Source organism: Curcuma longa, chromosome 11, assembly GCF_044706935.1.
Source record: "Curcuma longa cultivar G26 ecotype Majalengka, Jawa Barat chromosome 11, ITB_CL_G26_1.1, whole genome shotgun sequence".
Classification (NCBI taxonomy): Eukaryota; Viridiplantae; Streptophyta; class Magnoliopsida; order Zingiberales; family Zingiberaceae; genus Curcuma; species Curcuma longa.
In genome coordinates this window covers 32,125,412-32,151,309 of record NC_133871.1, presented here as the reverse complement: position 1 = coordinate 32,151,309, position 25,898 = coordinate 32,125,412, and the positions used below count along the sequence as shown (strand labels likewise).

Sequence of the window (25,898 nt, the reverse complement as noted above, 5' to 3'; positions counted from 1 at the left end):
GGAAGTGTCGTGTGCGCCCAGAAGAGGTTCTTGACGGGAACAGGAAAAGCATGAAAACCATGCAGTCCTGATCAATGTCACCGTCTCCTTAGTCGCACTCAAATTTTCGAGCAAAGTTATTTCATGGATTCATTTATTCAGCAGGTAAAGGAAAACTCTGCCCTGGAGGGCAGGCCACCCTGAATATCTCATTTTCACACATTTTTCTCTCTCAAGAATTTCGAGTTTATCCTCGCCTTCATCTCGAAGCCAATAATATTCCAGAGAGATCAATAATTTACGCGATAAGAAATAACAATCCTTGATGGATCAAATGAGGCCGATTCGGAATGAAATTACGAGCCGGCCCAACCACTTAACCTACTACCTTCTTGATCAGCAAGGCAACCTTTTTATCACATGCATCGCACGTGACAGGACTCATTTAGTTCCTCTGGCACGCCGTCGGGTCTCGCAGCAACCCGATCGAACCCAGGGAACCATTTCCGCACCCCACCTCCCTCATGGCGGCGTCCGCCTTGGTTCTCGACCCCGTGAAGCTCTCCGCCTCCGAACCACCGCGGAGCTTCCCTGCCTCCCTCACCGACGTCCCCTTCGCTGGTGCATCCGACGAAGACGATGACCTCTATGGGCGCCTCAAGACCCTTCGGCGCCAGCTCGAGTTCATCGACATACAGGAGGAGTACGTTAAGGACGAGCTCAAGAACCTCAAGCGCGAACACCTCCGCGCCCAGGAGGAGGTCAAGCGGATCCAGTCGGTTCCCCTCGTCATCGGCCAGTTCATGGAGATGGTCGATCAGAACAATGGTATCGTCGGATCCACCACCGGGTCGAATTACTACGTACGGATCCTTAGCACCATCAACAGGGAGCTGCTCAAGCCGTCGGCTTCCGTGGCGCTTCACCGTCATTCTAATGCCCTCGTCGACGTGCTGCCCCCTGAAGCCGATTCGAGCATCTCCCTCCTTAGTCAGTCGGAGAAACCAGACGTGACGTATAACGTAAGTTTTACCAAACTCTAACGCCTTTTGTTTCTCTTCAGAAATCTCTTTCCTGACATAGTCTCTGTCTATAACAAGATGTTGATATTAAGAGTTAGGGTTCCGGGATGTCATTCCTTGCACCCAGATTATCAAAATTAGTGTATTTCTTAATTTGATAGGAAGAAGCAATTTGTTATTAAATTGTTTATTGTTACGATCTCACATGGAATATGTCTCCGATGGATCAAAATAGGACCAACTGGATAAGCCATTAAGGGATCAGTCTTGCGAGACTAAATCAAACAATGTATTTGTCAATAGTAGATTAAATCATTACTGTAGATCAAATTGACAGTCTATTAGACGAGAGCAAGTGCACCTAATAATGACATCAACTAGCAATAAACTTTTCTTTCCTTTTTGCCCTCTCTCTCTCGATGTTGCTTCATCATTGCATGTTACTTTCCCTTGTAGAAGGTGGCTCCTTGAGGGGAAAAAGGAGCCTCTTGTGGATTCAAGGGAATCCCTCGTATGCTTCCATAACAAATTGATATCAAAACTAACGGTGGGTGATGATATCCTACAACATTATGCATCAAAGCAAACAACTGAAGACTTGTGAAACTTAACATTGATCTGACATGTAAAAGAGAGGAGTAAGGTAAGCTATACATAAATGTCACATCACTAGAAAAGGAGACGGAGAAAGTACAATTGACCCTCAAGACAATTGAAGAAGATGGTTGGACACTAGGTTGCAATCCCCATACAACACAAGCACTTGGAGGGACAAGATCCCATGAGTCATCTTGTCTTAGAGCTCCTCCCTAGATTACAAGACCACACGAAGGGGGACCACTCTACATTCCAAAGTTAATTTTCCCAAGTTTGGCAACATTGATTGGGTATCTAGTTATCTAAGCGTGGACATTATTTTTTAACATTAGAGGGTTAAGGAAGAAGAAAATGGCTTCTTAGCACTAGAAGATGAGACATAAATTTAGTTTGTGTAGGTCAAAAGAGAAGAAAAAATTTGCAAAGTCCTCTCACCTTAGAGAAAGAATTAAGAGTTAGCCAAACTCCACTAAACACACTTAGTCATGGAGCATTTATGCAAGTTCAATAAACTTGCTCACATGGGAACCTTGATTGCTACCCACAAGGTAAATCTTTTTTATCTCCTGAAACACAAATACATAAGCCAAGACATGGGGACCTAAAATGCTTCGGATAACGCAGTTAACCAATAATTGCCGCAAAGACATGGGGAACCTAACTAAATCTCACCACCTACTATCTGATGCTAAAATCAACACCAAGATGGCAAGGCGACATGCAAGGGGCCTCAACTTCAATTGTGACAAATTATTTTGACCTAGCCACAAGTGCAAGTGGTTGTTTATGTTAGATGGATTGGATGAAGATGATGAGGCAAAAGGTCTCCTAAACACTCAGTAATGATGATCCAAGGAGATCCACCATCTTGAATATTCTAAGTTTCCACTAGCATCCACTCACACCTTGTTTTGGTCCTTGTTGACTCAGGGATCACACAACTTTATTAGTGAATATCTTGTCATTAAATTAAAGATAACACGAGATGAAAATTTTAAATTCTCAATCATAATCGCTAATTAGGAATGACTATAGGGGGCCTATGTTTCCCTAAACTTCACCTATTGTTAGGTGTTGATGGTTCAATACCTTCAATACCATGACCATGAAGGTATTGTTGTTGTACTAGGAACTAGATGACTAAGCACATTGGTTTCCATCCTCTTGGATTTTAATACCATGACCATGAAGCTCACAAGTGAAGGAAGAGAAGGTAAGCCATAAGAAACTCGACAAGGGCCATAATCATTATCTTTAGGGGATAAATAAAAATTCATCCATCAAATGAAAATATTACTAGTAGAGGATGATCACCTACTTTGAGAACCAAGGTCAATACCAACCAAAGACTCATTAAGTGATGAAGCTAGCAAATTTAATTGGAAGACAAACTTTGTTCATGTTGACAAACACAACCTCAATGGGTGGAAAATTTAAAAAAAATCAAGATAGAGTTGTAGCTATGTGTGCTACAAATGGATTGACGAGGGGAATTGAAGTAATTGATATGGGAGCTTCTCTCAGCACTCTAGTCAGCAGAGCCACAGTCGGGATGAATTTTCGATGTTCTTGGGAGCCTCTTGATAATTTAGGTCTTGCAAATACTAGCACAACATCTCCTATTCATAGACTCGCACCCGCCTTCATGGAGTTGGATACAAAATTATCAATCTTTGAAATAGGAAGTAAAGTAGTGGATCTTTAGCTCCTTATCGTGGTGGAGGAAAAATAGGACTATTTGGGGAGCTAGAGTGGGTAAAGTTGTACTCACTATTAAAAAAAGCATGGAATAAGTCTCCAAGGATAGAAATACACTTAATGAGATAGACATCGGATTGACAGTCTTGGAGGCTAAATCAAATGAAGAATTATTGAATGACAAATTAAATCATTTGAATAGGTCAAATTGTAAAGGCTATAAAAGGAGAGCACTCACACCTTGTAATGACAGCAAGTAGTAATGAAATTCTTGTTCCATCTTGTGTTCTCTCTCTCCCCTATATGGCACTTTGGTTCTCTTTGATGATGCTTGACCATTGCACTGTAGCTTGTTGCCAACCTCTCTTGATCTGGCAACTTTCCCTTGCAGAAGATGGCTCTTGGAGGGAAATGGAGGGATCATGCAACCAACTCCGAACTGGCAAATGCTACTCATCATATCCATACCATTTATTTCTACTAGGTTTTATTGATACCAATACTTCATTGGGAAAGTTGTCCATTCCTTAGGCTGTCTCTTTAGTGGGTTGAAGTTTTGGGGAATGTAAATTTTACCGGATGACAAAACTTAGCCTCGTGTCTTTCCTTAAATGAGTAATCTAGCTATTTTTGCAAGGGGTTTCCCTCTTTTAGATGTCATGGTGTAATTTTACATCATCGATTGGATAATAATGACCGATGGAATTTTGTGATTTCTACAGTGCATTTTTTCTCTTTAAGGACCAACTTTTTTATTCAGGTTGATTTAGTAAAAGTGCCATTATTGTTATCAGGATGATATGTATGATGATTATCTGAAGGAAGTCAAAAGTCCTATCTAGAGCTCACATGTGATATGATTTTACTGCTGTCGACAACTGCTTTATTCTTGAATGGTTGGAATCAGTTATTCCTAAATCTTGTGATTTTTTTTTGTCAAGATGAAGCAAATTGTTGTTTAGTGTATCTGTTTGATATTGTTTTGGTTTGACTATTGGATGATTGTTGTTTGTTAGGTTATCTTTTCAGTTGATGTAGTATTGGTTAATGTTGATCTCCTAGGATGGGAAGGCTTATCTCTTGTTATTGCTTTTGTTTGAATTTAGAGCCTGTTTGGTTTGTGATTATTTTTTTTGTCATTTTTTCCATTTTCTATGAAATGGAGAATGTGAAAAGTTTCACTTTTCAAGAATTTGAAAATATGAAAACTTGGTTGGTCTAATAAATTTGTAAAATCGAATTATTCTTAGAGATAGAAAATGAGATTTTTTTGGTTGATTATTAATAATATAATTTTAATTTTACTATATACTAATTCATCTAAACTTTAATATATTATATAATGTTTAATAAGATATTATTATATTGTATGATACTTGTTACATATGTTAATATAATATTGTTATATTATTATTATGTAATAGTGAACAAAAATAGTAAAAATAATTGTATATAGTAACAATGTAAGATTTTATTTGCATAAGTTTGTTATTCTTAATTTGACTTTTTTAAAAATGAAGCTGTGATTATACAAGACTAATTTTATCTACTATTATCTGTTAGCTGGCTTTCAAGTTTCACCTTTTTAGCTTCTCATATTTTAAAATCTCAGTTCAAAGTCATCAACTTACTAAACACTGTTTTCAGACACCTTTTTTGTATTTTCAAGAAACTGAAATATCGAAACTGGGTGAACATGGTCCAACTAAACAGGACCTTTGTTATTTGTGAAAAGTTTTTTGTTTCTTCTGCTGTCCTATTATGTGAACCTTACATTGCTGAGACATGGACAATTGCACAATGGATACAAACTACGGTAGCATTTTCTGAATATCCTGCCACAGTTATGCTTGTTTCTCTTGTGGAGGTCTTATTTCTTTTTCAAATTGATATTGTGAATGTGCTATTTCATTTCTAGCAAAATGGTTGTAGCCCTGACTTGCATTTCAGAATATTCCATTATTCTTATAGATGATGATATGCATATGGAGAAACTCAAGAGTATCTTTTATGAACGCTTAGAGCTCATTTGTGGTGTATCTTGCAGATGTTACTTTTTCATTCTCGAACGACCAGAATCATTATGAGCAATTTTTTTCAGCATTCTCTTTTATCTGATTTTGCTAAAATTGTAATTGTGAAACAATTTACAATGTTTTAGTAACTAAATATACTCTGAATGTTACAAACTGTACTGTTGTATTTGCTGATAGTTACAGTCACTTCTCTTTTGTTGATCATGTAGAATCAGTTTTTGTTTATGTTATTATAGTATGTAAGCATTAGTTTAGTGATTGAAATGCGCTGGTACATAGATTTATATTTGAGGAGTGATCTTATAAGCAGTCTGGAAAAAGCTTATTTGACATGTGTGTGTGATAAGTAATGGATCATAATGGTTATACCTACTTTTAAATAACAAAATGTAGTATTTAGGAAATACTAAGTGATTTCTTTTATTTGTTAACACAAGCATTTTGTTAAACATCAACTGATGCAGTAAACCACACTCAATGAAAACTCACGTTTGGATTTTTTTTTTTCAATGGAAAACATATTGCAGGACATTGGGGGTTGTGACATTCAAAAGCAGGAAATTCGAGAAGCTGTTGAGTTGCCATTGACACATCATGAATTGTACAAACAAATTGGTATAGATCCACCGAGAGGTGTGCTTCTGTATGGTCCACCTGGTACAGGAAAAACAATGCTTGCCAAAGCTGTGGCAAACCATACAACTGCTGCTTTTATAAGAGTTGTTGGGTCTGAGTTTGTTCAGAAGTATTTGGGTGAGGTATTGTCGTATAAAATTCACAATTAAATCTTACGTGTATTCTTGTATTAATTTTTTCCTACTTTCACCCAATCCTTTACAGGAATTTCATGCAGACATTTAATTTTGATAAACATTATGTAATTCAGGAACTATATCTCATTGTATCTAATGGTACACATATTTTTTCGTTTCATGCTAATTGGCATTAACACTATTGCCTTCTTCCAATATGCCATGAACCTAGTCGTCAAGCATTGACCTCTTTGCTAGCATGCCATGGGTTGATCTTACAAAAAAGCAGTTTGTGTGTGCAAACTTGCACCTAGTGTGAAATAAAAAAAAATCAGTGGCTCATGAAATTCTCCATTCGATTATTGAACCTTCATTTTGAGGCATTTGTTTCTATCATTAAGTTGCAATGTAAAATTTTTAGGTTTAACATGCAACACGCAATGCTCACTTTCTATCTATGGGCTCTGACATTTCATCATATTTGTTCTCGATACATTATTTATTTAATTTTCCAAATTTTGCTATATATATATATATATGCAAGTTCATAATTTAAAACATTATTTGCCTCAGGGACCAAGGATGGTGCGGGATGTTTTTCGTCTTGCTAAAGAAAATGCACCAGCAATTATATTTATTGATGAGGTTGATGCTATTGCTACAGCACGCTTTGATGCACAAACAGGAGCTGACAGGGAAGTTCAGCGTATCCTCATGGAACTATTAAATCAGGTAAAGGACGTTAGATTTAGTGGGGTTTCACTTGAATTTTAATTTGTTTTCCTGTGATTATAAACAAATATTGCAACTCAGCTTAAAGGAAATGCGACACAGCAGGCAGTATGCCTCAGTGAACAATATGTGCACTAAGTTTTTTTTTTGTCTTATATATCTATGACTAAATACACAAATATCTATGACTAAACAATTTGTAAATGAAGTGAATTAAAATAAAAATACCTATTTTTATATTTTTTTCTATTGGCTACTTGGATTTGAACCCGGAACTAGTCAGGTGGAGTAAAATATTTTCCCTTGTTATAATAAGTTAAAAATCTCTCCCAAAATGTGCTTCGATGTTTCATTGCACACGATTATCGCTATGCATACATATAAAAAACATCCTTAGAAGAAAGTAAAATGTTAATAATAATTTTTACTACTGAGTTGATTCAAGCAGGATAGTACTACATGAGCATTTCAGGATGATAATTCTCTGAATATCTCTTCTCTTAATTTTTAAATATAAATCATTTTTACATTTCTGTTAGATCTTTTATTTACATTGTATCATCTTGGTTAATATAAACCATTTACAAGGTCATTGATATGGATAATATCCAAATACCAAGTAGATTCTCTATATGATAAGAAGTTATTTTTGATAGGATCAAAGAAATAACTTGTTCTTCTTCGTAAAGAATTCTTTTAATAATCCAACTTAATCTTTGAAACAAACTGCTTCCTGTCTACGAGCCAAAGTTCTGGCACATGGCATACAGAAAGAATTACAGTAAATTGCTTTCATTTGTGGATTAGATTGTGCATCTTGATGAAGATATCATTAGTAAGATAAAGACGAAATAGAATAAAGAATAAGTGGGTGAAACAAAGATAATCATCTTGATTTTTGTGTGATCATCGTGTCACTTAAGCCAAAAGGAAAATTTTACAATGTTATTATATGACCGGCCATACCATATGGATTGTAGTTTTGGGCTGTTATGGAGCAATAAATAAAGAAATTAATATGATGGAGATGAAAATTGAAGATAGATGTGTGGTGTTAACTAGAAAGATAAAATAAGCATACTAATATCCAAAAGTAATTAGGTTGAGATAATAGAAAATGTTCAAAGGTGATAAGGAAAATCTATAGTTAGGAGAGCTAAATCTATTAGATTGGAACACGTAAAATATAGTGGGAGACTAAAGAAATCATTAGTCAATATAATAAAAAATGAGTTAGTTGATTAACATGTTACTAGTACTATTAGCTTTCACAGAGCTCAGTGGAGTGATACAATTTGTGTAGTTGACTTTAAATAGATGTGACAAGCATGCCTTGAAATAAGAAATAATATTGCAAAAGTGCTTCAAATAAAATAGTTTATTTTGACGTTACATGTGTTTCCCAACTTTCAAATTCAGGAACTAATTATAGCTAGAAGACTGAAGTGACCTTTGTGGTTATGCTAACAAATGAAATGACATTGGTTGAATCTGGTGCCCTCAATCAACAATCTCATAGAGAGAATTTTGTTAATGCCAAACTTGTCCCAAGAAACATATATTGTTTACAATTCAGACATAATTAGACACCAAAAATAATCGCACCTAAAAAAGTTAAACCAAGTCTAACAAGGAACCCAGAAGAAATAGGCTAAAATGTAAGTTAAAATAGTTGCAATTATACCAAAAAAATCTAAACTGGGTTACAATCTAAATTCTTGCAATGGCTTCCTTCTGCAGTGAGTTCATTGATTTTAGTGTTATTTGTTAACTTAAGCTGAATAATTACATTGGTGTAGGAATCTAAAATGGTGAACACCTCTTTTCTTTGGTATTGTCATGAGAGTGAGTGCAACAATTTAGAGATTTACATATAATATACAAAACAATTGATTTGGTTGGTTTTCCATCATCACTTCTCTCAACAGTGACTTAGCCTCTTAAGATGATTGAAACACTGAATCACTATGAGGGTTAGAATCATTTAAGAAGTTCACCAATGACTAATCAAAGGGGTAAGTTAAATAGAGGACAATTATTTTGGATCATACACCAAATATTGAATCAGATATTATAGCTATGATCAGTGTTGGTTAGTGCTGTGTTGGTTACTCAATTTAGCCTCAGATCATCGTGTTCAATTGATTTGCTTAGTTTATATCTAAGTTAACCCTATTTTAGATAGTTTCCATTAATCCTGTCCTTTTGCAGGTCCGTAATTATTTTCCCCCTCTTGTTCACAATTCTACAATGGTTTTTTTGATCTCTTAAATATTTGTTTCTGAAAAGCACAGAAAGGCTGTCTTAGTGGAATTCCCTGAGTCAACTACATGGTGATCTATTGTCTGATTTATCTTTAAGAAGCACATATCGAAAAAATAGTCCATGCGCTGTTGGCTCACAATATGTTGTGATTGTCATGGAATGCAGTTAATTAAAAGGTGTTACATATGAGTTAAGGCCTAAAATCCAGAGAAATTTTATAGCAGTAAAATTGTACCATCCTTAGGATCTTGTTTGGCACCAATTCTCAAATAAAAAAAATTAAATTATACATCGAAAATGAATTCTTAAGAATGAAATCTTGAATCTTGTGCTTTAAGGAATCAGAAATGAAGTTGGATTTGCTATTCAAGTTAACTAAATGTAGAAAAACTAGTTGTGTAGCCACTTGTGTGGAATTTGTAATCTGTTGAATGCAATTAGGAAATCTCAATTCTTTCATAATTAACCAGAATTGTTATGATTCCAAAGAATGATTAAAACTGTAGAATTCAATTCCATATATTTCTAAACAAGCTAAGTTGTACGAATATTATGATGAAAATCTATGCTTCAGAGTTCATCCAAATATGTTTTTCACTCAAAGCTTGCATGCTTATTTGTCGGTGATACTAGTCGTTATCATTGTATTTGCAGATGGACGGTTTTGATCAAACAGTGAATGTTAAGGTAATAATGGCAACTAACCGAGCTGATACTTTAGATCCTGCTCTTCTTCGTCCAGGTAGGCTTGATCGTAAGATTGAATTTCCTTTGCCTGACAGGAGACAGAAGAGACTAGTATTCCAAGTAAGTACTAACACTCCTATTACTCCACTTTTGAATATTTTTCTCATTATTATCCTTTTTCGAATAAAACAGTTAAGCATTCTTGACTAAGAATCTTATTTGGATCTGTTTTAGAAGGGGGGGGGGGGGGGGGGGGAATCTACAATTTGCTAATTAAAACACGTTTGATGTGTATTTGATTGTCTTTGTTTTTAAGCTATTTTTTTTTTCTGCTTACACTTTGTTTCAAAAATTATCTGGCATATTCCACATTATGATTAAAGCAGAAACCTGCAATTTGTCATTCTTTGTTCAACACTCCCATGGTTACTCCTTTTTGGATCATCATATCCTTATACCGTTCAAAGTTGGTGGGATTTTCACTCCATATGTGAACAATATCATGTGTGGTCGGCGGGCCAATGTACAAAAATTATGTTATTTGATGAAGTTGTATGTTGGAATGATTTTGATTTTTAGTGAATGATGTCATCTGTGACAATGCCACAGGCTTTCAGCTTGTCACTTGGTGGCTTAGTTGCATGCTAGTTAGGGTTGGAGAGCTTCATAGTATACCCTTATATGGTTTGATCGATGACTATATTTTGGGAGGGTGGAACTACGTGGATTCATTGCCAAGGTGGTCAATGTTTTGAGGATTCATGACTATATTTTGGAAGAGTAAAACAATGAGGATTTCATTGCTAAGGTGGTCAACGTCTTGAGGATTCATGTGTGTTTGTTCAATATGCAGATGGACCTTGTCATAATATAGTTATTGACTCTATTGACTTTTGTTGTTCAGCCTTAATAATTTTAAAGCTCAGCCCTTGCTAATTCTTTACCTAACTCCATCTCTGTTGTGAGTTGTATCCACTCATCTTTGCTTCCGGACAGTGAATAACCAGAACATAATGATATACATAATGCCAATTCCAGCTAACCTCCCAGGTTGTATTCAAGTGTAGTGAATTGGTCTATAAGTTGATGGGTTAATGGCTGCAAATACTACATGTAGATCAACAAATAATTAAGGAGTAAGTTCAATGATATATATTCTCAGAGTTTCATCATTTTTATAAAATATTTGCTAGCATTGGTATGCTTACAATTCAGTTATTTTGTGCCTTATGGCAAATGTGCAATGCTCACAAATCAGAGCACTAATAAGCGATAATTTAAAATCTTAGTACTCATAGCAAAACAAAATGTAAAAGTGCCTTTTGCAACTGAACATGTTGAATTATTGTCTACTTTTTTTTTCTTTTCTTTTCTCTCTTTTGGTTCATGAGAGGTGATGCTTAATTTCCCTAATGATACTTCAGGTGTGTTTTGTGTTTTTTTTTTCACGGCAAAAATGAATCTGGGTGATGAAGTTGACTTAGAAGATTATGTTTCCCGGCCAGATAAAATCAGTGCAGCTGAGGTCTGTTTCCATTACAGTTTATTGGTTCATTATCACACCTCTCTCTCTGTCTTTTGTGAGTCTATCCTTTGGTTTTGGTTTTGGTTGTAGTTAGGACAAAACTGATCGTTATCGATGTGCAGATTGCTGCCATTTGTCAAGAAGCAGGGATGCATGCGGTTAGAAAGAATCGATATGTAATTCTTCCCAAGGACTTTGAGAAAGGCTACAGGGCGAATGTTAAGAAGCCAGACACTGACTTTGACTTCTACAAATAAAGGGACGTGGGGTTGCGAATTATCGATGCTGCTTTTGGGTTGGCCATCGAGCATCATCAGTTCCTCTAATGTTGATGAAACCTTGAAGATGAACTTGGCGTTTGGAATTGCTCAATTGTTTGCAAACTATCTTTATCATCACACATTAAGTTGTGTCAGTCTCTCAAATTTATCTTTACATATACCTCAATTTGTTTAGACATTTTAGTAGTCTGAACTTTATTGTCTGTTATTCAACAACTATTTATTAGATATTAACGGTTATATGAATCAAGAGTTCTTGTTCGGTTATCTATTGAATGTTAAATGAATCCGAGCGAGACATGATTTTTATTTATTTATTTATTTTAATGCCTAATGGGCACGCATTTTCACTTGTTTTAGATTGCTTAGCAGCTGTGGGCATATTTATTATAATAATATTAAAGTGATCCTTTTCTTCTGATAGTTTGCGTGTATCTAGAGATGATATATGAGTTCAATCTTTAATTCAAAGCAAAGATTTTGAATTTAAATACCGAAGAAAAAAAATTGAATTACAAATACAGTTTGTGGGCAAGTTACTCCGATCTAGTTCTGTGAAGGTTTGATAATGTACAAGACAATCCAAGAAACGTCAAGTATTAAATCGACGTTCTCAAATGAGAACTACATGAATTCGGCGGCGGTTGCCAGGCTAGAGCTCTCCAGCGGCAGTAAGGCGACGCTGAGGAGTCCGGCAAGAGAAAGGAGATAAGCTCTAGAGCAGGTTAGTGGTGTTGCCGGCTGTTTCTGAGCTTTTCGGCAAGGTCGCGCTGAACAATCCGACACCAGAACGACGACTGGGGAAGGGATCGCTGACAGAATCGCGGTGCAAAGATCTCCTTGATGGCGATGGAATGGGGATGGGAAGCCATGGTTTCTCTCATAAAGGGAGATCACATATACACAAGGAAAAGATTGGATTCGAGAGGAGAAAGACCAAAAAAGGGGGAAAAGATCCCACAAACCCGGTTGATTTTAGATCAGTGCATCCTTGATTGTAGGATTCATGCTTTACTTGTGTAGCAGTATTCAGTTCGCGTATCCGACACATTTCTGGTACGCTATCATGCCAGCTTCGCCCTCCGCGGATGTGCTCTAATGGCAATGCCAGTGCTTCATGGGTTCGATTTCCTGTTCAGGGACATCAAAGATGCCTGGGTTCCTCTCCTTCCTTCTCCGGCTTCAGTGCAGCCCTACAACTATCCAATTAGAAGATCGTTTCCCTTTGTTCCCCGGCGATCATTGTGGCCGTTTTCATTTCAATCGAAGTTTCTCGACCGGGACTCCGGGAGAGGTATGTCTTCGATTTCCCCCAAGGATCTCCCCCTCTTGCATTCGTCGGCTGCTACTCCAGATTCTGGCGAAGAAACTCGAAAAGTTCATATTGTTTTAATAGAACAAACAATCGTGTTGTGTTCTCATAGTTTGGCGTTTGGAGTCAATAGCCAACATAGAAATAGTCAATGGAGATAACAAGGCGAGGCTCTCTTCCTTGAAAGGTGAGATCTTCCCCAATGATCTACTGTATTTTAATTGGAATGTCCCTTTTAACTAAGCATATACGTCTCTATGGTTTGGGTGGGTTAACACGCGCCAGGCTGGCCGATGCTATGCCAAGCCATCGATTGCTTAGTCACTTGCCGTTTCCAAAGCTCCCAAATGTCCTTTGCCGTCGTTGGTAAGAAGAAAACAAACCAAGGACAAAAGACATCAATCTGTTCCAGCTTTTCTATTGGTGATTGCCTTAAGAACCTATGATTCCTTTTTCTTGGTGGTCAACTCTCATTTTGTTATTCTTCTTCAGTATACGTTTCAAGAATGTCAAGGATTTGCTTGAATTCTATGTAGGCTTCTCTAAGTGGTTTGCTTTTCTTTCCTTTATTTGTGAAAATCTCTCAAGTGGCTCATCTCTTTTGTTCCTCTTCAGAAATGCTGGTGGTTTACATTTGGAAGTTTTATGCCATTAGCCTTCGAAATGATAGCAACAACTTATAAATTGTGCTTTCTTTGCACATTACAAGAATGCTAAGCTCGCATGAATGCTAGGTAGGTTTCTTTCGAGAGCTTTGCTATTCATTCCTTGATTTTATTAAGGTTTTCTTAACCAATCTTTATACTTTTTTTTAGACAAAAGAGAACTATGTATTCTATCATCCTCTTCAGAAATTATGGTGCTTTTCCAGTATAAGTGTCATGCCATTAGCCTCTGGAGAGAATTGCAACAACTTAAAAACTAATGCGAGTTGCATGAATGAAACTATCAAAGTAGAGTAACAGAGAACACAGTGAATATGTCTTTTTAAGAAATGGTCATCTTGAAATAATTGTGCATCATAGGTATCTGTTTTGTTGTCCATTAGAAGTAATCAATTAATGTTTATTAATCTCATATGATAGTTTTGATACATAGGGGCTAAATTGTTTTATTTTTATAATGAGCCAAAATAAAATAAAAACTATAGAAGAAATAGATTGAGGATCCTCAATTTTTTCACATTTTAGGAGCAGTTGATTTTAAATTTTCTCTTTATAAGAAAAGTTTAAATGTGGAATATCGCCAATGCTAATCTTTTGCATCTCCCTGGATTCAGGTAAGCTTCTGATCAATTTTGTTTAATGATTCAATATGAGATTAGTTTTTGGCTATGATGAATATAAGTGGTAGCAATACCAAAACAAAGTTATTGATGACATTGTTAAACTCTTTGTAGATGCCATTAATTGTTTTTACAATTTTGCATTTTGTTCTTGACAAATAAATTTGAATTTGGTGACAACCAAACAATTACTTTTCCTCTTCGGGCACTAGCTTGTAAATTATGCATTTATTTTAAAAAAATGATAGGAGATCTTATTTTTTAGCCTTGATGAGCTTTCTCTTTTTGTTTATAACTCACTTTCCTTACATTTAGTGGATGAAGAAAACAATCATTTGATATTCCTTATCCTTGTGTGACTAAACAATTACTCTTTGGTTTTTATTCTTCCTTTTTCTGCAGGATTATAAAACTTACTGATGTGCTTCTCGCCATCTTTTATCATGTTCTTTTACTAATCAACAAAGAGTTCCGCAGAGACTCAGGCCATGATCTTCAAGTCACTTCCATTGATTTTCTTTGTGCTATTCTTCCATTCCTTCACCGCTGCTGACTTGAGTTCTGATGAGGAAGCACTCCTGACCTTTGCTGCTTCAGTCCCTCATATCAAAAAGCTAAATTGGAGTCCTCAGACATCAATATGCTCATCTTGGATTGGAGTCACATGCACCCCTGATAACACCCGTGTGAGTACCCTCCGGCTGCCAGGATTTGGGTTTAATGGCTCTATCCCTGCTGATACACTTGGGAAGCTTGATGCCCTTGAAGTCTTAAGTCTTCGATTTAACTACCTCATTGATCTCCCTACAGATGTCTCAACCATTCCTTCTCTCCGTTCTTTGTTCCTTCAACATAATAATTTGCCTGGAATCATGCCTTCTCTTTCTCCACTCCTTAACATTCTTGATCTCTCTTATAATTCGTTGAAGGGAGCAATTCCGCAGGTATTTGAAAATCTTACCCAAATTAGCTCATTGTTTCTCCAGAACAACTCTCTGTCTGGACCCATCCCCGATCTTCAACTTCCCAATCTTAAACATCTGAATCTGAGTTACAACAACCTCAGTGGTGCCATACCATTATCACTTCAAGGGTTCCCGAAGGAGTCATTCTTGAGCAACCCTTTCCTCTGCGGGACTCCTCTACCCCAGTGCCCAGAAACTCCATCTTCACCACCTATCCCAGGACACAGGAGTATTTGGAAAAGAGAGGGGGTCAAAATTGCAATTGCTTCTGGTGGTTCAATAATTCTGATTCTACTAGTAATTTTAATCTTGGTGTGTTTTTTCAAGAGGAAGCATAGGCAACAAAGTAGCAGGGAACCAGGACAACGTGGAACGATTCAGAAACCTGAGGGGAACAGTAGTGCTGAAGAACCAGAGAGGAAAGAGTTGGTTTTCTTTGATAAATCTTCCCATAATTTTGACTTGGAAGATCTGTTAAGAGCTTCTGCTGAAAGTATTGGCAAAGGAAGTCATGGCACTACATACAAAGCTTTTCTAGAGGATGGTACCACTGTTGTAGTGAAGAGATTGAAGGAAGTAGTCATTAGAAAACGAGAGTTTGAACAACATATGGAAATGATTGGAAGGATCAGACTGCACCCCAATATAGTACCTCTTCTAGCTTATTATTACTCCAAAGATGATAAACTTCTAATATATGATTATGTTCCTTCTGGCAGTTTCTCCTCCCTCTTGCATGGTATGTTTCTCTAATTCCATCTCTTTACATTGTTTTTCTTAAAGAGGCAAAGAAAACTATTATACATTGTTGAAATCCCTGATATTCATTTATTTCAATATAATATGAAAAGAACAAATGCATGAAATTGCGAATACAGGAGTCAATTAGTGTACATTGTTTCACGTGTAGCACTTCCGATTCTATTTGCTAATATAGTTGATAGAACAACTAAGTTATTCACACTATGTTCTCTGACCAGACTATGCCAGATATTCTGAGTATCCTGAAATTTATGATTTAGAGGTACATGCCAATTGGTTTTACTGAATGCTTAGCCATATAGATGAAGATATTTGAAAGGAACTTGTTCTATATTTGACTCAAAATTTAAACTACATACATCAAGATGCCTGTTATTATGGATTACTTTCTTGTTGACAATAAGTGTGAAGTATTTGATACTCAGTTATTGGATTCTTAACATCAAACTATATGCACACCACTAGTTCATGAAAATACACACGCATATGTATCATGTAGTTGTTTAAAGCGTAGCATACATTTCATGGATTGCAATTGGCAGGGAGTAAAGGTGCTGGATGTACTTATATGAGCTGGGAATCTAGAGTCAAGGTGGCTCTCGGAGCAGCTCGAGGCATAGCTCATATCCACATCGAAAGTGGTGGAAACCTCGTCCATGGAAACATCAAGTCCAGTAATATCCTCCTAACCCAGGAACTTGATGCTTGTGTCTGTGATTATGGCCTCGCGCCACTGTTTGGCTCTGCAACGACTCCATCCAGGATGGTGGTCGGTTATTCTTCGCCTGAAGTGATTGAGACCAGGAAATATACATACAAATCTGATGTCTACAGCTTTGGAGTCTTGCTTCTCGAGATGCTCACGGGCAAGGCTCCACTGCGATCTCCAGGGCATGATGATTTAGCGGACCTGCCAAGATGGGTGCAGTCTATGGTTCGGGAAGAGTGGACTACTGAGATCTTTGATGCAGGGTTGATATTCAACCGAAACGTCGAGGAAGAGATGGTTCAGATGCTTCAGATTGCAATGTCATGTGTTGCAACTACTCCAGATAAGAGACCTACGATGGAGGAGGTGATGCGAATGATAGAGGGCATTCGACGTTCGGACTCAGGACAGACGATCCTTGGAAAAGACCAAGCATGAGCAAGTCGCAATCCTGCAAGCAGGGACAGAAAGCATGGCGTAGCTCAGTCAGTATACGTTGGTTTTGATGTAGTTAGTTGTTATTCTGCAAAGCATTTTGGGTGTGTTAATTAAATTGACATTCTTACGGAAAAGATGATGTTTTCAAAGGAGTTCAAACGCCGCCATATTTGTAAGAGATTCGTTGACCTTCACTTGTTTTCTACTAATTTTTATACCCTAAAGGGTTGATTTATTAAGACTCTGGTGTGTTTTTTTAATTGGGTAAAAAGTTAAAAGACTGTCTCTAATTTGCAATTGGTCACAACGGAAGAGAGCATTATCTTAACTTCGTTGAAATTTAAATTTTTATTTATTTTTATAATTTTATTCCGTTGTAATCAACTCAATTATGTTCCTAGAAATTATAATATTGTATTCAAACAAATAATATTATTATGGTACTGTATTTTAAGATTTATACATAAAATGATATTAATTTTTAAAAATCAAAATCAAAGCACAATAGTATTGATTTGCTCTTTGAAATCAATCCTCATAGTGATTGATAAGAGAAATAAAGCCCCTGGAGACATAGCTGAGTTGGTTACGACGTAGCAGACTTGCAAAAGAAGGCAAGGGTTTAATCTCACTTCTTCGTAATACCCTATTGTCGTGTCAATTGTAGTTTTTCGATTTACCTTTTCATATATGGTCGTGGACGGCTAAGGTGACAAATTTCACTTTTTATAGAAGATAAGAGAAATAAAATAAGAAATAAATATGTTTTTTGAGAAATTTAAAAGTTTATTGATAAAGAAAAATCAGATTCAATTAATTTTTCTAACTACCAAAATAGGCCTCCTATTGATAAATAAAGAGAAAAAAAAGTATGTCTTTAGCATTAGAATCTGTTTCCCAACTGACCTCGCCCTCATTTTACGTCTCTATTCCCGAAATAAACTGGTAGGTAATCGCCGACACCGTGGAACTTGACCCTTTTTCTTCCGCTTCCTGCGAACTCTGAAGCCCTCACCTTATTTCCTTCTCCCTCTTCAACGTGACTCGTCGGGGAGGTACATTTTCTTTGTTTCCTCGTCCCTCTATTCCTTGGCATTTCCCTCTCCTTGAGGAGGTTCAGGCATCTTTTGGCTTAATATATGCAATTTTTGTCATTATGGATGGGAGACAAGAGTTTCGTTGATTGCTTTCTAGTAGAGGCTTTTATGTTTCTGGATATAATATCTGCAATTTTTGTTATCATAGATGGAAAAAAATGGTTTTGGTTGCTTGTCTGACGAGGTTGTTGTGTTTTTGTGTATACGTTTTTTATGTGGAAGAGAGGATTTTGTAGGGATCATTTTTGGATGATTGGTTGAAGAAGCAATTATATAACAAAATGCTAAACATATGCTCCTTTTCATTTCTTTCTTCTTTTCTTTTTATGATATTTATAGCTACAATGGAAGTCGAGTAGACACATTGCTTTCATTTTCTAATGATTATTCACTTTATTTTACAGGAAATTAGGTGAAAATATTGTTGTATACTATCCATTGGAATGGGAAATTGCTTCCAAAGGGTTAGTGATTTGCTCCATTTTGATGGTTAAATTCTTTACTATTTCCAATGTATTCCATGTCTTTCTTTTTGCAATGAAAAAAGTTGCAAGCCTCCTTTATGTTTATCGTTGCAATTTTAATATCCTTTGGAAGGTAGTTTTTTTGTGAAGCTTACAAATTTTATTGCTGAAAACTCTGCACAATTAGAAATTGTGATGGCTTTTATTTTTGAAGATGATTCATGAGCTAGGCTTTGTGAGCCCCTTCAACTTAGAGATTTCTAGAAGCTAACTGTAGCTTTAGATGAGAATGTTAATTTTGATTTAGATGGATTTTAGTTATTTTTCTTAGAACTATTAAGACTATTTGTTCCCCCTACCAGTCATCAAGTCAGAAAACATTAGAAATGTTCATCTGATTGCCAGGTATAATGTTGCAACTCATAATTAATAAATTTGTTATACAGGCTGCAGATGTTCATGATTCTGGATTATTCTATGGAGAAAAGGTTCATAAGATATATGATGTAGACCAATTGAACAAGGAGATTTTAGAATCAAAAAAGAATGGCAAAAAGGTGAGTTTGATGAATTATAGTCAAGTATGTTGAAATAATGATATGTATGACTAATGATAACTACAAACATGCTTGAATTAATCATCCTAATAAAGGCGTACTGGAATCCATGGTTACCGTTGTAGAACTAAAGCAAAATCAAAGCAATTGTTAAAAAATCTGAATGTCTCACATGCTAGAGGATGCACAAAATATAATTAACTATAGTGTTAGAGATCCTCCACTTTCATTTTATCCTGTCATTCCAAAGGGCTGGCTTAATTTTTAAATGTTAGTTGGCACACTCCCTTCCACACACTATGATGTTATTAAGCTGAACCTAAGTGAACCCAACCTTATAGGATCCCATTCAAGTATCCCAATGGACATCTGGTTCGACAATTCAAACTTAAAGTAAGCTATAAATGGTGAGTAGCTAATGATAATAATCAGAATCAATGAAAAATAAACTGCAACCTTTATTAAGACAAAATAACTGAATGATGCCTAAATAAAATCATTAACTTTTTCTCATGTGGATCAAATAATATTGTCTCATTTGGGTATCTTGAAACATGTAAATGAGTGAGACTAGGTTGTCGACCAATTCACAATACAAAAGGATTTTTAGTAATTACCTTAGTAGGAACCTAGTAAAGATGTGTACAACTGTTATTAAAACTTCACGCAGTGAAAGTATATTATCATGCTCCTCATCGTGTCCATTAAGGTGCAACTTCACACGTAAGCAACATCATTAAGCCATGGCTCTTTAGACATTGGACATTGAGGTACAATGCCTTGTTACTAAAGAAAATTGGCTGAATGTACGTAATTTCTTTCTACACCTATATACCTACTATAATACTCTTTCACAATATGGCCTCACAATCTTAATCTTTTTACTCTAACTTGATAAATCTTGAACTTATTATTCATTCAACAAATGCAAATAGATATATCATGAGTAATCATCAATGATTGTGGTGAAGTATTATTTATGACCTTCTAAAGAAAGTGTGTCAATGGACCTTATACATCACAACAATTTCTAAAATTTTGTAAGTTTCTATATTTATTTTGATCATATCTTTACCCTTGACATAGTCAACACAAATATAAAAGGGTAGCTCAGTGCACGAAGCTCCTGTCAATGTGGGGTTCCGGGGAAGGATCTATTGTATGCAACCTTACCCTATTCACACGGCAACAACTTTGCCGTTGCACCAAGGCTCCCCTTCAGTCGACACAAATATCAAATGAGAAAAATATGTCTTTAAAAATACCTTTGATTATTAACTTTAATTTTCTTTTAATAAAGTGTAAGAGCATGTATTGCTGATTGAGGGGTGATAGATTGTGACCAGGTATTGACATTCTTTAAACAAAGAGTGTTAAAATTGCAGTGTGTATATATATATAACACTAACAATTATTTAATAAGGTTTGGATCTCCACTTCTACTCAATGACAAGCTCTCTCCCTGAGTTTGACGACCCCCTTAATCAGGATTTCTCTCAACAATAACATAATCGAGCCTATCAAGCTCTTCATTGATTTAGACTCTCTGCCCTCGAATATTCCGAGCACCACTTGGTTTGAGCCTCCTACCCTCAAGTCTATCTCCACTCGATCCTAATGTTTTTCTCTTAAGTCCATCTTCACTCGATTGGTCTACCTACTCTCATTCTAAAGTCATCATGGCACGATTAACTCACACTTGATATAACATCAAATATGCATATCTAAATTTAATCGTATTACCAACACATGAAAATATTGTGATTAAATCCAACTCTATAGTGGTAGATATCTTTTTCCCCACTCTATAGATTTGGGATGACATTAATTTTTTTATTCTCAGTACGTGCTATTAAATTTTTTTATTTTAGTGGACACCTTATACTTTTGTTTTGCCTAGAAGGCACCCTCACTCACATGTGAAAAGTCCTAAGTGTCCTTCAATTCTTAGTTTAGCCATTGAGCTACCCGTTCCAGAAGAAAACCAACCTAAACTCATCACTCGTTCGTGTAAAAAAACTTGACCACTTGCCCAATTGGCCTAACCCGTCCGCCCAAAAATGTCCGCTGCACATGTCCTCGTCAACAACACATTCTTGAAAATCACTAATAGATCACTTTGTTACAATTATTCAACGCTTTTTTCTCTTACTCTTGCTAATTTAATTGTCGTCTGTTGCCTGTTGAGATTACTCAAGCTATCAAGGAGTTCAAGTTGCACAATTTGTAAGGGAGCACCTGAGCTGGGTGACTTGGTGGCTCAATTGAGCTTTAGAGGGCAATTATGACTTTTCACTTGTGGGCGGAGGTGTGCTTTAGGCAAAACAAAAGTATGGGGCTCACTGAGAATAAATCAAACTTTGAGATTTAGTAATAGAAACGAATATACGTAGTTAGAGTGCCATGAACTATCTATTTACATCCCATTAAATAATTCTAGCACCGGTTTATCATTATCATATGATAAAGTTCATGCTGAAACTGAAATCAAATTTCTATATCTCCTATCAGCGTCTATACATTTTGGGATGTCAAAATTTTCTATATGCTTTTGACGTATGAATTCTGACACTTTCTATATGTATTGACAGGTCCTTGTGAATTTTAGTGCATCTTGGTGCGCCCCTTGTAGAACAATGGCACCTTTTTATGCCGATCTATCTGCAAGGCACCCTTTGATTATTTTTCTTGCGATAGATGTCAATGAGCTTTCAGTGAGTACTTCCTTTTTTGTCTCGTGATAGATGTCAATGAGCTTTGTCTTCGGTTTTTATGTTTGTGAATGGAAATGAATTGTTGTTGTTATTGTGGTTGTGTTATTTGGGAACTCTTTGGCGTACCATAATGAGGAATGCCCTAAACTGTGTTCTACGCCTGGTAGGATATTTGTTCAGCATGGGGAGTCGAAGCAACTCCGACGATCTTTTTCTTGGAGAATGGAGAGAAGGTGCAGAAGCATGTTGGCTTAGACAAGGAGGAGCTTGAGGAGAAATTAGCAAAGTTTGTATATTAACAATTTTTGTACAAATTGAAATAACTTGTTATTCTCCTTAGCCCGCTGACAAATTAATTTATTAGTGACATTGATTTCCTTATAAATAATTACTTTTTTGTTTCATTAATTCCAATAAGGAATGATATATTTCTAACATGCTATAAATTCGTAATTAAAATACAAAATAAACACCATTCATTGAGTAATTTTATCTTAGAGGAGGATTCTGTGGGAATCTCATAAATTTACGTTTGGTTATGTATTCAGAGAATTTTAAGTTATCTTATGGAAAAAGTTGCTGATGAGTTGACCACTGATATCTGTATGCATTCATTCAGTCAATGAAAAAAACACATCGTTGTTAATTAGTTTTGATTGATTGGTGGAACTGTCAACTGTTTTGATTAGTCAGTCGCTTGAGACCCTGACCAAATGGGTGGATGAAACAAGGTGGGAATTTAGATTTATGCGTTTCCTTCCAGAGAAAGAGAAATAGGAGAGCAATCGACAACTAAATACCTACCTTTACGTCCTCCCAATGAGAGGAACATTATTATGTGTTTGAATCATTTCGTTTGTATTTACTATAGTTACATATATCCTCTTCATCGCCTTTTTGATAATTTTGTGCTATACTTTTTTGGTCTAAGCTTTTGATGATAGAAGTAGTTTTGAATATTTGTTGAAGGACTACTATTTAGCTCTGAAAGCGAAGTTGTCTTTGACATTAGATGGGTTGATGAGTGCTAGAAATCCAATCAAGAGATCTGATGTTGCCACACTAACTAATGGTTCTGGTAATTTGCGTAATCCTAAAGAACAGCAGGTGGCATCTTCAGACAGTCTTCAGACCATAAAGAAAGAACTTCTAGGAGGAAAATTAGAAAAAGATTTAAGAAATTTATCAATGACAAAGGGTCAATAAAAGGAGATTATGTTGGTACAACTGTCTTCAGGAACTCTAAGTGGGCAACGGATGAACTTTTGGAGTTTGTAGCACATACGAGAAATGGTGATACATCTGCTTTATCCCAGTTTCAGGCTCTTTTGCTTGACTACATAAAAAAACATAATCTTTGTGATCGTGTAAAGGCAGATTGTTTGTGATTCAAGGCTTGGAAATCTTTTTGGGAAGGAACGCGTGGGGCATTTTGAAATGCTAAAACTCCTCGAGTCACATTTTTCTCATAAAAGAGGTAACGACACTAGATAACGAAGACAAGCAAGGAGGTGTAGTAGATCTTGACTCTGACCCAACAAATGCTAAAGCAAATAATGATCCATCCACAAAGTTAACTCTTGATAAGAGATGCAAGGCTCAGAAAAAGGTGGAGAATAAGGAACATCTAAACAATATTGATGATTATGCAGCGATAGATGTTCACAACGTTAGCTTAATGTATCTGCGTCGTAATTTAATGGAGGACTTGATTGATGATGATGAATTTGAGGAGAAAGCAATTGGATCCTTTGTAAGAATAAGGATTTATGGGCTGGGACAACGGCAAGACATGTTATCGGTAGGCTTTACTTGCTACTTAGTATTGATGGATATATATTCTTACATTAGTTCATTAATTTGTGTTGCCTCTATTTTCTGTTCAGGTTCAGGCAAAGCTACAGAACAATACAAAAGGGGACCACTGATGTAACACTCGAGATACTAATTTTAAACAAGAAGGAGATTATTACAATTGATATCATCTGAAATCAAGAGTTTACCAAGGTAAACTTTTCTCTTTACATTGTTTTTCTGGCTGATGTTCTGTCAATTATTTTTTGCATGAAGTGGTTTTTCAGTTTCTTATCATTCAATACCTACGTACAACTTGTGCGAGTATTGATGTTGTGTCTATGGTTTTCTCATGTTATGAACCTTTATACAGAAGAAAGTGCTAAGTTCAACTCTGACTCGTTACCAATATGTAAGCTGGCGCCCAAAAACTCATTTTCTGATTCTTTATTGCCTATCTTTCGACAAGTTGTATTGATGCAATTTGAAGGTGTAAGAATAATTGGAGACCAAAAAATCTATTGAGTTTAATTAAAGGTGATTTGTCTGTATATTTATTGAAGATGTATTATTGCATAAAATTCAATGGAAGGATAAAATCCATGTAGTCGGGTCCCAAAATAGTTGGGAACAAAGTTAGCTGATTACTTGACTTCCTATCATTATGACAAGGAATAAAATGGAATCTTATGACACTTTGTTTCACAATAACTTGCAAATAAAATATAGTATTTTTGCACCAAGAGCTCACCTTGTATTATGTGATTTTTTTTCTTCTTTGCTTTCTTCATGATTGCCAAAATCCATCTCAGCATCAGGGTTACATGGTCAAAAAATCTAAGTATTCCCCATATTGAAACAGTAGGATTGGTAAAATCAGCATTATGAAAAATTAAAAGAATAGAATAACCAAATAGTTTCATACATGATAATATGAGATAACTGATGATGATCAATTATAACCCTTTTTATTGGTGTTAGTTGATTTTGACAACTATGAAGCTCCTTCTCAAATGAGCATCACATCTTGACAAATTTCAATGCCTATCTTTAAGACCAGAGGTATGAATAGACTTGCTTTCTTGGATATGTAATATCCTATTTTCATTATCCTGATATCTTGCTCTAACATTTTTATAGGTTCTATGGACACATAATGTCCTGCCTTATCCGTTCTATACCCTCTTGTCTAGTATTGTACCGTATTGAAAATTTTATTTCATATCGTATACTGTACCGAAAATTTTGATATTTGAAAAATATATATCAATACAGTACCAAAATTTCAGTATACTGAATTTTCGGTATAGTTAAATTTCATACCGTTCATAGCAAAATTGTTTCATATTTTAATATTTTCGATATGCTGAAATTATATAAGAAAAAAATATTTATCTAATTTCTAATACCACATTGGTGCTGTATTTTAAAATTCAGCACCATGTGTCAAGGAATGGTACTGAAATAGTATATAAAAGAATTTATTCAGTATTTCGGTATATACCGAAATATAGAAAAATAATAAATCTCATACCAATATCGATATCAAAAAATTCGGTACGGTATAATATCGTACTGAAATTTTTGGTATATCGAAGTTTTCGATATAAATAGTATATATCGATATGGTATGTACAATATACCGAAATTTTTTATATTTTCCCCCACCCTTACTCTTGTCTAACCGGTTTTTAACTTGATGACTTACAATTGGGATTATTGGTCTCTATTATTTGAACTTTGTCATCCCCATCAGTTAATAGTTTTTGATTATTTAAATCTTGCTATGGTGAGGTATTGGTTTCTGAATCGCTGTGATTGACCTTGGTTCGGAAGTTTAAACTCTTTCTCTCTGTTAATACTATCATTAGGAGACACACCACTATTTATCACTGGTTACTTTGTGCACATACAGTTGCTGCTGAGACAAAAGCAGTGGCACTACACTACCATGTTTGTAGATATTGAGTATATCCTATTCCTGGTTTAAGCAATCTCAAGTACAATTCACCACAAAATAGCTTTAATTTGGGCCCAATTTAAGTCCAATAAAGCCCAAATTAAACAAAACAATAATTCCCAAATTATTTCTAAATTATTTGATTAAAAAATTAATTGTTATTAATTAAATTAATAATAAGAATAACTTAACCTTATGTTTCCTTAGATTCTGATATAATTTATTTGGAATTATATGTTAAGTTTTTCATGTCCTCATACTTGTTCT

At 35.6% G+C, this 25,898-nt stretch overlaps 2 protein-coding genes and 1 pseudogene across 2 annotated transcripts; all 3 read left to right on the top strand.

The window, feature by feature from the left end:
* The first annotated feature begins 461 nt into the window (after window positions 1-461).
* LOC141841185 (26S proteasome regulatory subunit 6B homolog) lies at window positions 462-11,841 on the top strand. The gene is made up of 6 exons (XM_074729316.1): window positions 462-1,001; window positions 5,860-6,090; window positions 6,658-6,816; window positions 9,736-9,892; window positions 11,193-11,293; window positions 11,416-11,841. Exons 1-6 carry the CDS (start codon window positions 504-506, stop codon window positions 11,548-11,550), a joined length of 1,281 nt encoding a protein of 426 aa, XP_074585417.1. The 5' UTR covers window positions 462-503; the 3' UTR covers window positions 11,551-11,841.
* Window positions 11,842-14,576: 2,735 nt separating this feature from the next.
* LOC141839907 (putative inactive receptor kinase At5g58300) lies at window positions 14,577-17,218 on the top strand (annotated as a pseudogene).
* Window positions 17,219-18,544: 1,326 nt separating this feature from the next.
* Window positions 18,545-22,195, top strand: LOC141837998 (thioredoxin H4-1-like). The gene is made up of 4 exons (XM_074725375.1): window positions 18,545-18,606; window positions 19,053-19,163; window positions 21,755-21,877; window positions 22,045-22,195. The coding sequence occupies exons 1-4, from the start codon at window positions 18,586-18,588 to the stop codon at window positions 22,174-22,176; spliced, it is 387 nt and encodes a 128-aa protein (XP_074581476.1). The 5' UTR covers window positions 18,545-18,585; the 3' UTR covers window positions 22,177-22,195.
* Window positions 22,196-25,898: the final 3,703 nt, after the last annotated feature.

What these genes read in the sequence shown, in the direction of transcription:
- LOC141841185 (XM_074729316.1), top strand. Translation starts at nt 504, where the DNA reads ATGGCGGCGTCCGCCTTGGTTCTCGACCCCGTGAAGCTCTCCGCCTCC. An exon ending in AACCAGACGTGACGTATAAC is followed by an intron (nt 1,002 to 5,859) that starts GTAAGTTTTACC and finishes AACATATTGCAG; the next exon opens with GACATTGGGGGTTGTGACAT. An exon ending in ATAAAATCAGTGCAGCTGAG is followed by an intron (nt 11,294 to 11,415) that starts GTCTGTTTCCAT and finishes ATCGATGTGCAG; the next exon opens with ATTGCTGCCATTTGTCAAGA.
- LOC141837998 (XM_074725375.1), top strand. Translation starts at nt 18,586, where the DNA reads ATGGGAAATTGCTTCCAAAGG. An exon ending in TGGGAAATTGCTTCCAAAGG is followed by an intron (nt 18,607 to 19,052) that starts GTTAGTGATTTG and finishes TTTGTTATACAG; the next exon opens with GCTGCAGATGTTCATGATTC. An exon ending in TAGATGTCAATGAGCTTTCA is followed by an intron (nt 21,878 to 22,044) that starts GTGAGTACTTCC and finishes TACGCCTGGTAG; the next exon opens with GATATTTGTTCAGCATGGGG.